At 34.6% G+C, this 12,917-nt stretch overlaps 3 protein-coding genes across 5 annotated transcripts; all 3 read left to right on the top strand.

Moving 5' to 3' along the window:
- The first annotated feature begins 912 nt into the window (after positions 1–912).
- On the top strand, positions 913–1,956 carry LOC120261665 (gibberellin-regulated protein 6-like). Its single transcript, XM_039269640.1, has 4 exons — positions 913–1,072; positions 1,194–1,241; positions 1,335–1,368; positions 1,454–1,956. Exons 1-4 carry the CDS (start codon positions 1,001–1,003, stop codon positions 1,633–1,635), a joined length of 336 nt encoding a protein of 111 aa, XP_039125574.1. The 5' UTR covers positions 913–1,000; the 3' UTR covers positions 1,636–1,956.
- A 414-nt stretch (positions 1,957–2,370) lies between these two features.
- LOC120261441 (probable arabinosyltransferase ARAD1) lies at positions 2,371–4,445 on the top strand. 2 transcript variants are annotated; one of them, XM_039269331.1, is made up of 3 exons: positions 2,373–2,572; positions 2,838–3,622; positions 3,726–4,445. In XM_039269331.1, exons 2-3 carry the CDS (start codon positions 3,008–3,010, stop codon positions 4,239–4,241), a joined length of 1,131 nt encoding a protein of 376 aa, XP_039125265.1. In that variant the 5' UTR covers positions 2,373–2,572; positions 2,838–3,007; the 3' UTR covers positions 4,242–4,445. The 2 variants fall into 2 exon arrangements, with proteins under 2 accessions (XP_039125264.1, XP_039125265.1); XM_039269330.1 differs by having other exon boundaries at positions 2,371–3,622.
- Positions 4,446–8,508: 4,063 nt separating this feature from the next.
- LOC120261420 (probable methyltransferase PMT2) lies at positions 8,509–12,800 on the top strand. 2 transcript variants are annotated; one of them, XM_039269306.1, is made up of 7 exons: positions 8,509–8,637; positions 9,280–9,928; positions 10,095–10,305; positions 10,440–10,734; positions 11,297–11,686; positions 11,997–12,074; positions 12,222–12,800. In XM_039269306.1, exons 2-7 carry the CDS (start codon positions 9,287–9,289, stop codon positions 12,448–12,450), a joined length of 1,845 nt encoding a protein of 614 aa, XP_039125240.1. In that variant the 5' UTR covers positions 8,509–8,637; positions 9,280–9,286; the 3' UTR covers positions 12,451–12,800. The 2 variants fall into 2 exon arrangements, with proteins under 2 accessions (XP_039125240.1, XP_039125241.1); XM_039269307.1 differs by having other exon boundaries at positions 8,524–8,637; positions 9,255–9,928.
- Positions 12,801–12,917: the final 117 nt, after the last annotated feature.

Raw genomic sequence — 12,917 nt, 5'->3', positions numbered from 1 at the left:
TGTAGGTGATGGCAATAATGAACATGGGATAGCGTCTCATTCTTATCAAGATGACAGCTAAAAATGGAAAATAAACACAACATGGATCATCAACTCATAGCCAATAATAATAATAATAATAATAATAATAATAATAATTATTATTATTATTATTAGGGTTTGCATGAGCCACACAAAATGAAGAAGAAGATGAAGAAGAATTGAAGAAGCTATTTATATTTAGTTTCTGAGAATGGGTCCCACACCATGTAGCATGTCTCCTTGATGTCTGTTTCTGGCACATGGACCTACTCAGAGCATCACATGCACTCTCTTTCTTCCTTCCACCCTTGAATGGCGCTCAATCATATTAACCCACTATCACTTCACATGCAAAACCCTAACCCTAATTATATGATTCAATAATCTGTGCACTATCATGTCCAGCTGATATAACTAGCTAGTTCCAACTAATAAAATATTCTTTTATCACACCTCAAATGTTTAACCAAATACTTAAATAATTACTTCTCTCATATCTGTATCTATATATGTTAATCAACAGGATTAGTACAAGTGTTGCAAATTTAGAAGCTTGAGTTATTGAATAAGTGATTTTAAGTTTAGATTTTTATTATAAAAAAATAAATCTATTAAGAGGGAAGTATACCAGACTCGTTAGAAACCAGTGGGTCAAAAACCAAATAAAAACCATATATATATATATATATATATATATATATATATATTCAATTTCAAATATGGTATTTTTTTAGCATTTATACTTTTTTGGTTTAACTGTTTTGGTTGTTGGGAGTAAATGTTATATATATATATATATATATATATATATATATATACAAAGTAAGAATGAAAAGAAGTGGGGCTATGTAATGAAAACAAAACATGATCCATTCCATCTATAAATATGGCACATTGGCACCATTACTAACCCTACCTTCACTTAGCTTCTATTTCTTCTTCTCCTTCTCTATCTTTGTCTCTCTAACTTTGGGCAGCAATGGCCATGGCCACTAAGCTTTTCCTTCTTGTTGCCATGGCTCTCCTTGCCATTCTCATGGTGGACTCCAAGGTCACTTGATTTTCTTTACATTGCTTGACTTTTTTTTTAAAAATTTATTTTTATCATATCATTTGTAACATTAAAACTAGTTTTTCTTATTTTTTAAATTTCTACATTTTTTTTCTTAAAGGTGCTGCCCAAAGAAACTCATCCAGAAGCACAGTACCATTTGGACAGGGTATGTATGTGTATATATATTAATTTCCACCTTTTTTTTCTAGCTCTTAAAATTTTTAACTTTTTTTTTCTCATAATTATTTTTATTTTTCAGGCTCAATATGGATTTGGAAGTCTAAAACGTTATCGTAAGTAAATCTTAAAATAAAATTATATAATGTTTGTTTATTATTTATTTATTTTATTAATATTGTGAGTTTTTTTTGTCCCCAGAATGCCCCTCTCAGTGCTCAAGAAGGTGCTCACAAACTCAGTATAAGAAACCCTGTTTGTTCTTTTGCAACAAGTGCTGTGCAAAATGTCTGTGTGTGCCCCCGGGGTATTATGGGAACAAAGGTGTTTGCCCTTGCTACAACAACTGGAAGACCAAGCGTGGAGGTCCAAAGTGCCCCTGAACTTCTTCTTATTCCCATTTTACCCCTGACCTACTATTTATTACCACCATTATCTTAGATATATTTATATATATAACTATATGTGCTTATGGTTGGTTCTAAGTTGTTTACTAATGATGTATGGGTTGAGATGGCCTTAAAATGGTCTCCAAATAGCCCCTTTTTTATTATTTTTATTTTTATTATCATGAGTATGGTCCTTGAAATGCCGCTGATTTAGGAGGGTGTTTTGGGATATATGTTTGTTTTTTTCCCTTTAGATATGATATAAATATTTGTGTTTTTAATCATTCTCTTATTGGGGAATGAAATCTTAAATCATTTGGAAGTGTCGTAATTTTTTTTTATTGTTATTTGGATAAACTTATTTTTTTTCTTTTATTTGTAATTTAAATAAAATTAAAATATATTAAGTGTTACCAACTGACCATAACCATGTAATATATTTTTATAATATTCTCCATCCATTTAAGTATTCAACTTATATAATGCGTATATATAATCTTTATTAAAAAATTAAAATTTTTTTTTTTTCAAAATGAATAAACCAATTTCATTGGAGAAAAGAGATCAAAGGATCAGATTTTTTTTTAAAAAAAATAATAAATTCTATCACAATAAATCTATTTATAAAAAATTCATAAAATTAATTGATTTTTAGAGAAATCATATAAGAATTTACAAAAGATACCCTTGCAAGGTCCAATCCAAATGGCAGGATGGCCTCAGAAGTTGGTAAAGTGAAGCTTATGAACTTGGACTGATTCTCTTTAGATTCTCAATTGTCCACCATAAACTCACCTTCCAACCAAACCTCCAAACAAAATTTTCACCAACCCATTCCATCTTCCTTTTCAACACCTTCATCTTTTATCAATCCTCACATATTTATGTCTCCAATCTCCATGTCATTCTCAAGTTTGATCTCAACAAGTTTGTGAGTCTTTGCTCATCTCAGTGTTTTTTTTGTTCTTGTTTTACTTGATTTTTATCAATGATTATTGCTTGAGAAGTAGTGGTATTAGAAGAGAAGAAGATCATGTCAGCAAACATGGAAACAAGGAGGTTCCTCATTTATGTTGTCTCTTTGTCTATTTTCTTGTTGCTCCTCTCTTGTTTCATTCTATTCAAGTCAAGTACTAGTAGTTCTTTAGTTCCTGAATCTGTTCTTATGTTTATGCTTGTCAATAACTCATCAATAGTCACTTCAAAACCTCAACATCATGCACTTGATCATCAACAACCTGCAACATTTGTTACTACTTTGATTGATCATGGGAAACCAATTGCTGATACTGATTTGGAGTTGATAGAACAAGTTGAAGTAGATGAATGTTTGCAGAGTAAAGAAGGTGGTTTGCTCAGGGTTTATATGTATGATTTGCCTTCTGAGTTTCATTTTGGATTATTGGGATGGAAGGGGAGAAGTGGTCAGATATGGCCTGATGTCAACAATGGCAAGGATGTCCCTAGTTACCCTGGTGGATTGAATCTGCAACACAGTGTTGAGTATTGGCTGACACTAGATCTTTTATCTTCGAACTCTACCGGCATTGATAGGCCTAGGACTGTAATTAGAGTTATGAATTCTAGATGTGCTGATGTGATTTTTGTGCCGTTTTTCGCTTCTGTGAGTTACAATCGGCATTCTAGACGACAATTGAAGGAGAAAGTTCAAACGAATACGTTACTGCAATATAAATTGGTGAAGTTCTTGTTGGAACAAGAGGAGTGGAAGAGATCGGGAGGGAAAGATCATGTAATTGTTGCTCATCATCCGAATAGTTTATTGGATGCTCGGAAAAAACTTGGTGCTGCAATGTTAATACTTGCAGACTTTGGGAGGTATCGAGCTGACGTTGCAAACCTCAAGAAGGATTTGATTGCTCCTTACAAGCATGTCGTTCGAACACTTGGCGACAACTCTCCCTCCTTCGATGACCGCCCTTTGCTTGGTTACTTCCAGGGAGCGATCCAACGGAAGGATGTAAGTTTCACATTGATTTCTACTCTTGTTTTTTTTTTTAAACATATATTGTTTCATTTGATATTCATTGTTATTCAATTACTGATGTTGAATTCCTAATCAGGGTGGCTTCATCCGGCAAGAACTATATCAGCTTCTCAAAGATGAGAAGGATGTACACTTTTCATATGGGAGTGTCCGAGCGCATGGAATCAGTAAAGCAGGCCAAGGAATGGCATCATCGAAATACTGTTTTAATATCGCTGGAGATACACCCTCTTCAAACAGACTATTTGATGCCATTGTCAGTCATTGTGTACCAGTCATCATCAGTGATGACATTGAACTCCCTTTTGAGGATGTCCTAGACTATTCAGAGTTTTGCATCTTTGTGCGCACATCGGATGCTGTGAAGAAAGGTTTTCTAATGAATCTACTGAGAGGAATCAGTCGCAACAAGTGGACCATGATGTGGCAAAGGTTGAAACAATTAGCTCATCATTTTGAGTATCAGTATCCGTCGAAGCAAGGAGATGCTGTTCAGATGATCTGGGAAGCTATTGCTCGGAAAGTACCCTCTGTTCGCTTACAACTTCATAAGCATTACAGATTCAACCGAGCAGATCACCATAAAGATTGATTTCTAATTTCAATCAATCTAATGCCTAATCTCTAAATGTTACACTTTGTATACACATCGATTGCACTTCATAAATAATCAACTACTAGTGCTTGGCTGATCATATAATCTATTGAATTTTTTATTACAAGCTATTTTAGTTACTATCTCTTTGGAATGAAATGAAGAGGAAATCTGCCATTCTCTGAAGCCAACAAAAGAAAGGTATGCACATATACTCAAACTATTGTATTCTTTTCATCGCCTTTTCACTAACACTATAGAGAACAAGCAAGTAAAAGAAGACAAGTGACTGCATATAATATATAATAGAACAGAGATGTGTTTTTTTTTGCAGAATGGAGTCCCCTGGCATCTTTTCCTCTGAGAGCTCTGTACAATCCTTCTCTATAGCAAAAACCTTTTTAATAATAAAACAATGCAAACCATAAGAGGAAACAAGAGGAGAAAGAAAGAACTCCCTCAGCAACTCCATCATCATCAGCATCATCATCAGCACCTGTTGTGGATAGGGTCTGAACCTCTTCTAACTCTTCTTTTGCTTGTTTGGTTAGGATCAAGCGAAGAAGAAGGAGCCGTTGCCGGGTTCTTTCTGGTGGTTGTATCAAGAGCAACTGCATCAATACTGGTGAGCATGCGTGGCGCCACCCTCTCTCTGTCCAACCGGAGCACAATGTCGATGCTGCGGAGGCCATGGGTCATCTGTGATTGAATTGCAAAGAACCAGAGGCAAGCGACGAGGAAGAGGTGAGTATAAGAGCGTTTTGAATTCATTGCCGCTAACTCTATAACTCTAGTAGTAGAGTAGAGTTAACTCTTTGTTAGGTGGTTGCTTGCTCTGAGACTCTGCTGAACCTCCTCTGCTTCTTATGCATCATTCTTGTAGATATAGTCCTGTAGTTGTGGATTTTGGGTCCAAAAGCATAAAGCTAAATAGGACCCCAAAAACACCTAGAGAAATTTAGATTCACTTCAATCATATGACTGCAATGCAAGCAAATTTAAGGCTGTTTTAGAAGGTTCTGACAGGTATGAATAAAGAGAACTTGAACACAGCCCTTGGGAAGCTAAGTATCTTTTCACTGCTTCCTTCCTTGTAAGCAAGACAAGGGGCCCTCAAAAAAATACCCAAACTCTTGCTTTATGCTCCTCCATTCTATGATCTTACTCTACTTTAGAACTTCTCCTTTGAATCAACATGCACTGCTATCCATGCAAAAAAAAAAAATAAAAACACACTGCTACTTGGTTTCTTGTGCATTTCTTTGTGCTTTTCTTTCCTATTTTTGCAGCCAAACCTTCCTCTTTTTCTTTTAAACTTGCAAACTCCTAAGCCTTAATATTCAAAGTTCCAAAGATAAATTCCCTTAAACTATGATCTCCCCATATCTCATGGGTCTTACATCACTATCTCTATTTCTTTTCTTTTTTTTTTCTTTTTTTTGGCCATATAAATTAATGCAACATAATCACATGCTGCTTGGGGAGTTCCAAAAAGCATAAATTCCTCCACTTTATTAAAAATTAAGTGCTGTGTCTTCATGGAGCTCAAGAATGTGGACTGGTCATGGTCCAAGCCAAACAAAACCATCTCTGATATGCCCACCCATTGAGAGGGGCTTCTGCCTTTAACTTTGTCTTAAAGCAAAAGAGCAACAGTGCCCTGTTCCTGCTTTACCTCCCAAATTTCTGCAACACAACTCAAAAACTTGGACAACAACAAAGATATATAAGTATATTAATATATGCATATCTCAAAACTAGATTATTTGATAGCAGAGTTGATCTTTTTTAGTACTGTTTTTGAATTTACAGCAGAGTGAATGATGTTGTCAATGTTATTAATCAGTCTATGGTTACACATTCATGCGTATGTGCATGTACTTTGGTGTACAACGCGCACACCGGATAGGAAGCGTGTCGATGGTGTACGGATACATTTCCTTTTTTAGTTTGATACTTGGAATGGCTGTGTTAAGGGAGGAGCCCACAAGTTCATTAGTAGTAATGTAGAATAGACAATGAGTAGGAAGTTTTAATTAAGAAAGGAAAAGAAATTAAAGGGTCATTTGAGAGAATTTCATGATTTGGCCTCACTTTGGAGACTAGATTCTTAAAGTTTGCGGCATTTTTCTAATATTTCTCGAAAGCAAAGTGTTATTTGTCTAGGGCCCCGTTTGGACCGTGCTAAATCCTAAATACTGATTAGAGAGTTCGGTTGTTTGTAATACTTGTCTACCCTTCGAATGCTTTTCGTGTATGTTTACTTAGCAAGTAAGCATTTGGATGCATCTATTAAATTCTCGACTTTCCGATTAAAAGAAAAGCGCAGAATGGGAATTTGTAAAGCGAAACTATCTTCATCAATCCACTGTCTCCATGTGATATGTTCATTATCACATTTTAGAGATTCTGTCTTCATTGATAAATTAGAGAAAGATTTTGTGTGATAAGTTTTGATTTGCATTTAACTTTGTATTGTTATTTCTGCATGTTTATTAGCAAATACATGTTCTTTATTTTCATATAATTATGTTACATATAACACTTATATCTTATATCAGAGCATGATTTCATCTTTTAATGGTGATTGAGTGATTTCTTTCATTTCTTAATACTGAAATTCTGTATAGCAGGGGTACTCTGGTTTCTGCTGAATAATGTTGTCAGAAAAGTAAAAAGAAAAATGTTTTATGAATTCCAGTAAAATTTCTTTTGATGTTTATTGAAGTAAATCATAAAGTTGTTCATATTGTTTCCATTTCTGCCTAAAAAGATCAAATATCATAATTAAATTAAACAAATTTATATCTCATGAATTTGTTTCATTTCATGATCTCTGTATGAAATCAAACCATGTAGAATGAATGACCAAAACTTTCATATAATAATATAATGCTGCCAAGTTTATATTAATTTGGATTTCATATTATGATATAATGTTGTCCAATCTTGTTTCATCCATCTCTCGTTTGCCAAGGAAAAAATTTATATAAAAAAAATTGAAATGTTGGAGGAAATTGATTAAATAAATCAAAATAATTTTTTTCAAGTAACATTATTTAATCAATTAATTTCTTTTTTCTAATTATCAAATTCAATGTCAGATTATAAAAGTAATACACATTTAATATATTTTTTTAAAATAATACTTTGCAAATTAATATAATTCAGTAAAAATTGGTAAACAAAATTTGTAAAATGATCATTTCTTCAATTCCAGATCACCTAGAAATATTTGGTCTAATCTTTTTCTTGATATGTGGCATGAATGGTTTCATGAGTCATGACCACCTTCACATCAGGTTTTTCACAAACTCAGCGACTTTTTACTGTTTATGCAGTGAAAAAATATTTTTTATAAGAGTTAAGGTAGATTGTAAGTTTGTTGGGAATGGCTTAGGTGAAGTTAGATAGGTGTAGTTAGGGTAGTTTACCATTAGATATTTGACACGTGGCATGAGATGAGTAATTTTTAAAAAAAGATAAGGACATTATAGGAAAGTTATTATATTTATATATATATATATATATATTTGGGACACGTGTCACAATGTCAATGGTGAATTACACTAACTACACCTATCGAATTTCACCTAAGTTATTCCCAGTTTGTTTATATAGATAAAAAATGTATTTAATCAATTAATTTAAACAAACTTACAATCTACCAAACAAAAGTTAGTCTGCTTTTGTTTAGTTTGTAAGTGTTATATATTTTTTTAAATGTTGTGGATAATTTATTTTTATATTTGTGGATAAACATATAAAAAAGTGTATTATCATTAAAATATAAATATAATTAAATGATTTCATAAATATACCATATGGATAAAGAAATAAAAAAAAAAATTCCAAAGAGATGAGCTCAGTTGAGGGTTTAATGGTGCATGAAACAAAATATAGCTATAATTTTTCATAAAATACTTATTTATATATTTTAATAATTTAAACATCAATAATAATAAATATCAAACATGTATTATTTTATGAAAATAAATAAATAAATAATATATAGATATAACAGCGAATCAATCATTGTCCATTGCCGACAGTAGATTTGGTCGAACGAGTATATTAGTTAGTCCTATAATATCATACACGTTTTCCTTTAAAAGTCGTTTGTGCATATGGATCAGCACATCTGGTTGATGGACGGCTTGGAAGGCCATTGCAAGTTTCTAGTTTGCAATCCTTTTTAGTAGAATAGTTTGGGATCGGTGTATTTTCCATAAATAAATGCTATAATAATAAAATTTATTTAATTGAAAGAACAAGAGAGAGAGAGAGAGAGAGAGAGAGAGTCTATGGATCCCACTCGAGATTGATTTTTCCTTCTCGTTCTTCTCTTCAATTCTTGCGGAAATATTGGTCACGCTTAATCTCTTCACATCTGGTAAATTTTACAGATCTTGTCAGTTTTTCCACCTTTTTTTTTCCTGTAATTTGTTGTACTTTTTTTTCCTGTTGTTTCTTGTGTTTGGATTTTTGGGTGTTCTGACTTGGATTACTTGGATTGGAGTTGTGAGATTTAGCTGATGAAGTAGGGGTGCATTGTATGTAGATCCTGATGAATTAATGGGTTTGAATGGTCTTAATCGGCAATGTTGGATGTCTGCAGTGTTAAAAATTGCATCTTTAATGCAAAGAAATGATGAATCTTGTGGATTGAAGGGGAGGACATGAGGACGGTGTAATTAATAAATGCTTTGTGAAAATAGTGTTTTTTTTTCTTCAAAAAATTTAATATGGTTGACAGGTTTACATCTTTGGATCTGTTTGTTGATCATCCTGGGTCATCACATTTACTGAATTTACTCATCTTTTGCTTGTGCCAAGTCTCTTATGTTTTGGAGGAATTTGAAGTGTTGAACTATTGTTCCTTGTTTTGTCTGTCCATATTTGTTGGATGGCATGAGTCTTGTCTTATTTGCATCTTGTATTGGCTCACCCTTTTTCATGACAATAGCACAGCTTATTTCAGAGAATGATGGAAAACTATTTTTGTTGTAGTAAATCAGCATGATAATTTTTTCAGGTGCAGCATGGCTTTAAAAGCAAATGCATCAGATAGTAGAACTCGAAGCTCTGTATCTATATTTATTGTCATTGGTCTGTGCTGCTTCTTCTATATCCTTGGTGCTTGGCAAAAGAGTGGTTTTGGTAGAGGAGATAGCATAGCAGTTGAAATCACAAAGCAAACGGACTGCACTGTGCTATCTAATTTGAATTTTGAGACTCATCACAGTGGGACAGATGCTGACAATCTCTCTGATTCACAAGTTCAGACCTTTGAGCCATGTCATGACCGTTTTACTGATTACACTCCTTGCCAAGATCAAAGCCGGGCAATGACATTTCCTCGAGAGAATATGAATTATAGGGAGAGACATTGTCCCCCTGATGAAGAAAAGCTTTATTGTCTTATCCCAGCACCAAGTGGCTATGTAGCCCCATTTCCCTGGCCAAAAAGTCGTGACTATGTTCCCTATGCTAATGTGCCCTACAAGAGCTTGACGGTCGAGAAGGCTGTTCAGAATTGGGTCCAGTATGAGGGTAATGTGTTCCGGTTTCCTGGTGGCGGCACACAGTTTCCTCAAGGAGCTGATACATACATCAATCAACTTGCTTCCGTTATTCCAATTGCCAATGGTACTGTTAGAACTGCCCTTGACACTGGTTGTGGGGTATGCCTCATCTCTCTTCACTATATCCTTTCTTTTTTTCTTTTTCTTTTCTTTTTTTTTTTAAAATTCATCTGTATTCTTCTTGTTTGTTTACATTCATGTCTTTCCGAACAATTAATTGGTCTCAATTATCATTTTTCTTCCACTAATTATGAAATTTGTTTAGGTTGCGAGCTGGGGTGCCTACTTGCTTAAAAGGAATGTGCTTGCGATGTCATTTGCACCAAGAGACTCGCATGAGGCACAGGTTCAGTTTGCTCTAGAAAGAGGTGTACCTGCTGTCATTGGTGTTCTTGGAACCATACAGCTTCCATACCCATCAAGAGCCTTTGACATGGCTCATTGCTCTAGGTGCTTAATTCCGTGGGGATCAAATGGTAAGTAATGACATTTACTCTTATGAAGAGCTTCTCCTGTTGGGATTAGTCCAGTGGCATTATTAAAGCATTTTACAGATACTATGATAAATGGAACATTCCCATATAGCAATGCTGAAACTCTAATTTTGCAGATGGAATGTACATGATGGAGGTGGATCGGGTTCTCAGGCCTGGTGGCTATTGGGTTCTTTCAGGTCCTCCAATTAATTGGAAGACTAACTACCGGGCATGGCAGCGTACTAAAGATGATCTTGAGGAGGAACAAAGAAAGATTGAAGAAATTGCTGCACTTCTTTGCTGGGATAAGGTTTCTGAAAAGGGTGAAATTGCTATCTGGAGGAAGAGGATAAATGGAGATTCATGCCCTTGGAAGCAAGGGAATAGCCGTGTGAGTGTTTGTGAATCAGGAGATGCAGATGATGTCTGGTAAGATTCATTGTTTACCTTGATATTGCACATATAAGACCTTACATGCTCCCACAGCTTTTTTGATTTCACCTGCCTTACATGGTCTGTATCTTATCGAACGAGGTTGACACCTTATTTATTGGAAACTGGTGTTTGTTGGTGTTGTCTTACTTGATAATCTTATTCTCTAGATTTTTGTTCTGAATATATTACCTTCTTTAAGGTCAGTATTGCATTGACTTCCCTAAATTGTTCAGTGTCTTGCACCTTTTGACCTTCAAAATTTGTGACCCAACGGCATCCCTTGCAAAATTCTGTTTGTAGTATCCCCAGCTTCTGTGATAATTTTTTTTTCCACAATATATATTTTCTTCTATATCTCTGATTTGGACCTATTTCTGTATTTAGGATTTGTGAATGAAATATGTACTGGGCTTCTCTTGTGGGTTTCTTCTGGGAAGAGCTGATGTTATTTATTATCATTTGGCCATCTCCTGATATCTGGGCATGTTCCCGTGCTCTGACTCTGTTTGTTCTTTATGATGTATTCTTATTGTTTTCAACTTGTTGGCCATGCTAGGTACAAGCCAATGAAGCCTTGTGTAACTCCTTTGCCTGAGGTGAATAGGCCCGAAGAGTTTGCTGGGGGTCAACTAAAGGCGTTCCCCGATAGGCTAAATGCAGTTCCTCCTAGAATATCTAGTGGTGATGTACCTGGGGCATCTGTTGATGCATATCAAGAAGATAACAGATTGTGGAGAAAACATGTCAAAGCTTATAAGAAAGTCAATAAATATCTTGACAATGGGAGGTATCGCAATATAATGGACATGAATGCTGGTTTTGGTAGTTTTGCTGCAGCAATTGATTCTCCAAAATTATGGGTAATGAATGTCGTGCCTACTGTTGCTGAGAAATCCATGTTGAGTGTTGTCTATGAACGAGGATTGATTGGCATATATCATGACTGGTGTGTGTTCGGTTCTTTGCTTATATTCAATTTATCTTTTTGCTGCATAGTTATGTTATGTCTCATTCCTCATTCAATTCTTTGGTTATAAATCAAATCTATATATATGGTCGTTGGTGATATATTCAAATGCTTTGAACTGACGACCTTTAGTTAGAAATGAGATTTTTTAAAGTATAAACTTTGTTGTTGAATCAGTCCTGTTGGCTAGAAATGAGATTGCTGTTTTTAATACAATTCATCGTGGTACTTCTGAGACTACCTTTCATTCTTGTGTTGCTCTTAACATTGCCATTTGATTGTGTTTTAGGTGTGAAGCTTTCTCCTCATACCCAAGAACATATGATCTTATTCATGCAAATGGTGTTTTCAGTCTTTACAAGAACAAGTAAGTGGATTTTAGAGATAACGGGCATTTGATCAGTTCAGGGATTGAGTGTCTATTTAATTTATCATATGGATTTCTGAGAATGATAAGAATGAAAATGTGACACATAATTTCTTTAATCTGATATTTTGCATGTAATTGAATCAGATGCAAAATGGAAGATATCCTTCTAGAGATGGACAGACTTTTGAGACCAGAAGGTGCAGTTATCTTCCGCGATGAAGTTGATGTCTTGGTGAAGGTAAAAAGGATGGCCAGTGGCATGAGATGGAATACAAAAATGGTGGATCATGAAGACGGTCCTTTAGTACCAGAGAAGATACTGTTTGCTGTGAAGCAGTACTGGGTCGGCGGAAACAAAACAAAGGAAGAATAAAAGCACAATACCATCATAATTCAGCTATATGCTTCTGTGAACACAACCGAATTCCTGGGATGATAATAGAATGCATGGCTCTAATCTTTAGTCAAGTTCTTCCTACTTTTCTTGGATATTTAAAGATTGGAAGCCGAGTCAGGCATAAGAATTGAAGGTAATCAAGCACCGGGTTGATTAATTTTGCTTTTTATTGCTACTAAGTTATCCTTCTTCTTTTACTCTGCCTGCTGATGGTTTTGCAAAACACAAAACTCAGCAGCTTTTTGTCTGTAAAATCCCTGTGTTTCCCATATGAAAATTTTGCAAATTTGTTTCTCTGTGTTCATGACTATTGCTATTGTTGTCAATGCTGTATGTTTTTTATCACCACTGGTCAGTGCCCGGCATCAGATTGAAACTAGTCTAATCTATTAATTTTGTAAAATTTTCTAATGTTATACATCTCAATTGGCTTCAGAATATAT

Source organism: Dioscorea cayenensis, chromosome 5 (genome assembly GCF_009730915.1).
Source record: "Dioscorea cayenensis subsp. rotundata cultivar TDr96_F1 chromosome 5, TDr96_F1_v2_PseudoChromosome.rev07_lg8_w22 25.fasta, whole genome shotgun sequence".
Classification (NCBI taxonomy): domain Eukaryota; kingdom Viridiplantae; phylum Streptophyta; class Magnoliopsida; order Dioscoreales; family Dioscoreaceae; genus Dioscorea; species Dioscorea cayenensis.
This window is presented reverse-complemented; position numbering and strand designations above follow the sequence as displayed.

What these genes read in the sequence shown, in the direction of transcription:
- LOC120261665 (XM_039269640.1), top strand. Translation starts at nt 1,001, where the DNA reads ATGGCCATGGCCACTAAGCTTTTCCTTCTTGTTGCCATGGCTCTCCTT. An exon ending in TTCTCATGGTGGACTCCAAG is followed by an intron (nt 1,073 to 1,193) that starts GTCACTTGATTT and finishes TTTTTCTTAAAG; the next exon opens with GTGCTGCCCAAAGAAACTCA. An exon ending in TGGAAGTCTAAAACGTTATC is followed by an intron (nt 1,369 to 1,453) that starts GTAAGTAAATCT and finishes TTTTGTCCCCAG; the next exon opens with AATGCCCCTCTCAGTGCTCA.
- LOC120261441 (XM_039269330.1), top strand. Translation starts at nt 2,675, where the DNA reads ATGTCAGCAAACATGGAAACAAGGAGGTTCCTCATTTATGTTGTCTCT. An exon ending in GAGCGATCCAACGGAAGGAT is followed by an intron (nt 3,623 to 3,725) that starts GTAAGTTTCACA and finishes ATTCCTAATCAG; the next exon opens with GGTGGCTTCATCCGGCAAGA.
- LOC120261420 (XM_039269306.1), top strand. Translation starts at nt 9,287, where the DNA reads ATGGCTTTAAAAGCAAATGCATCAGATAGTAGAACTCGAAGCTCTGTA. An exon ending in ATTGGCATATATCATGACTG is followed by an intron (nt 11,687 to 11,996) that starts GTGTGTGTTCGG and finishes ATTGTGTTTTAG; the next exon opens with GTGTGAAGCTTTCTCCTCAT. An exon ending in TTCAGTCTTTACAAGAACAA is followed by an intron (nt 12,075 to 12,221) that starts GTAAGTGGATTT and finishes TAATTGAATCAG; the next exon opens with ATGCAAAATGGAAGATATCC.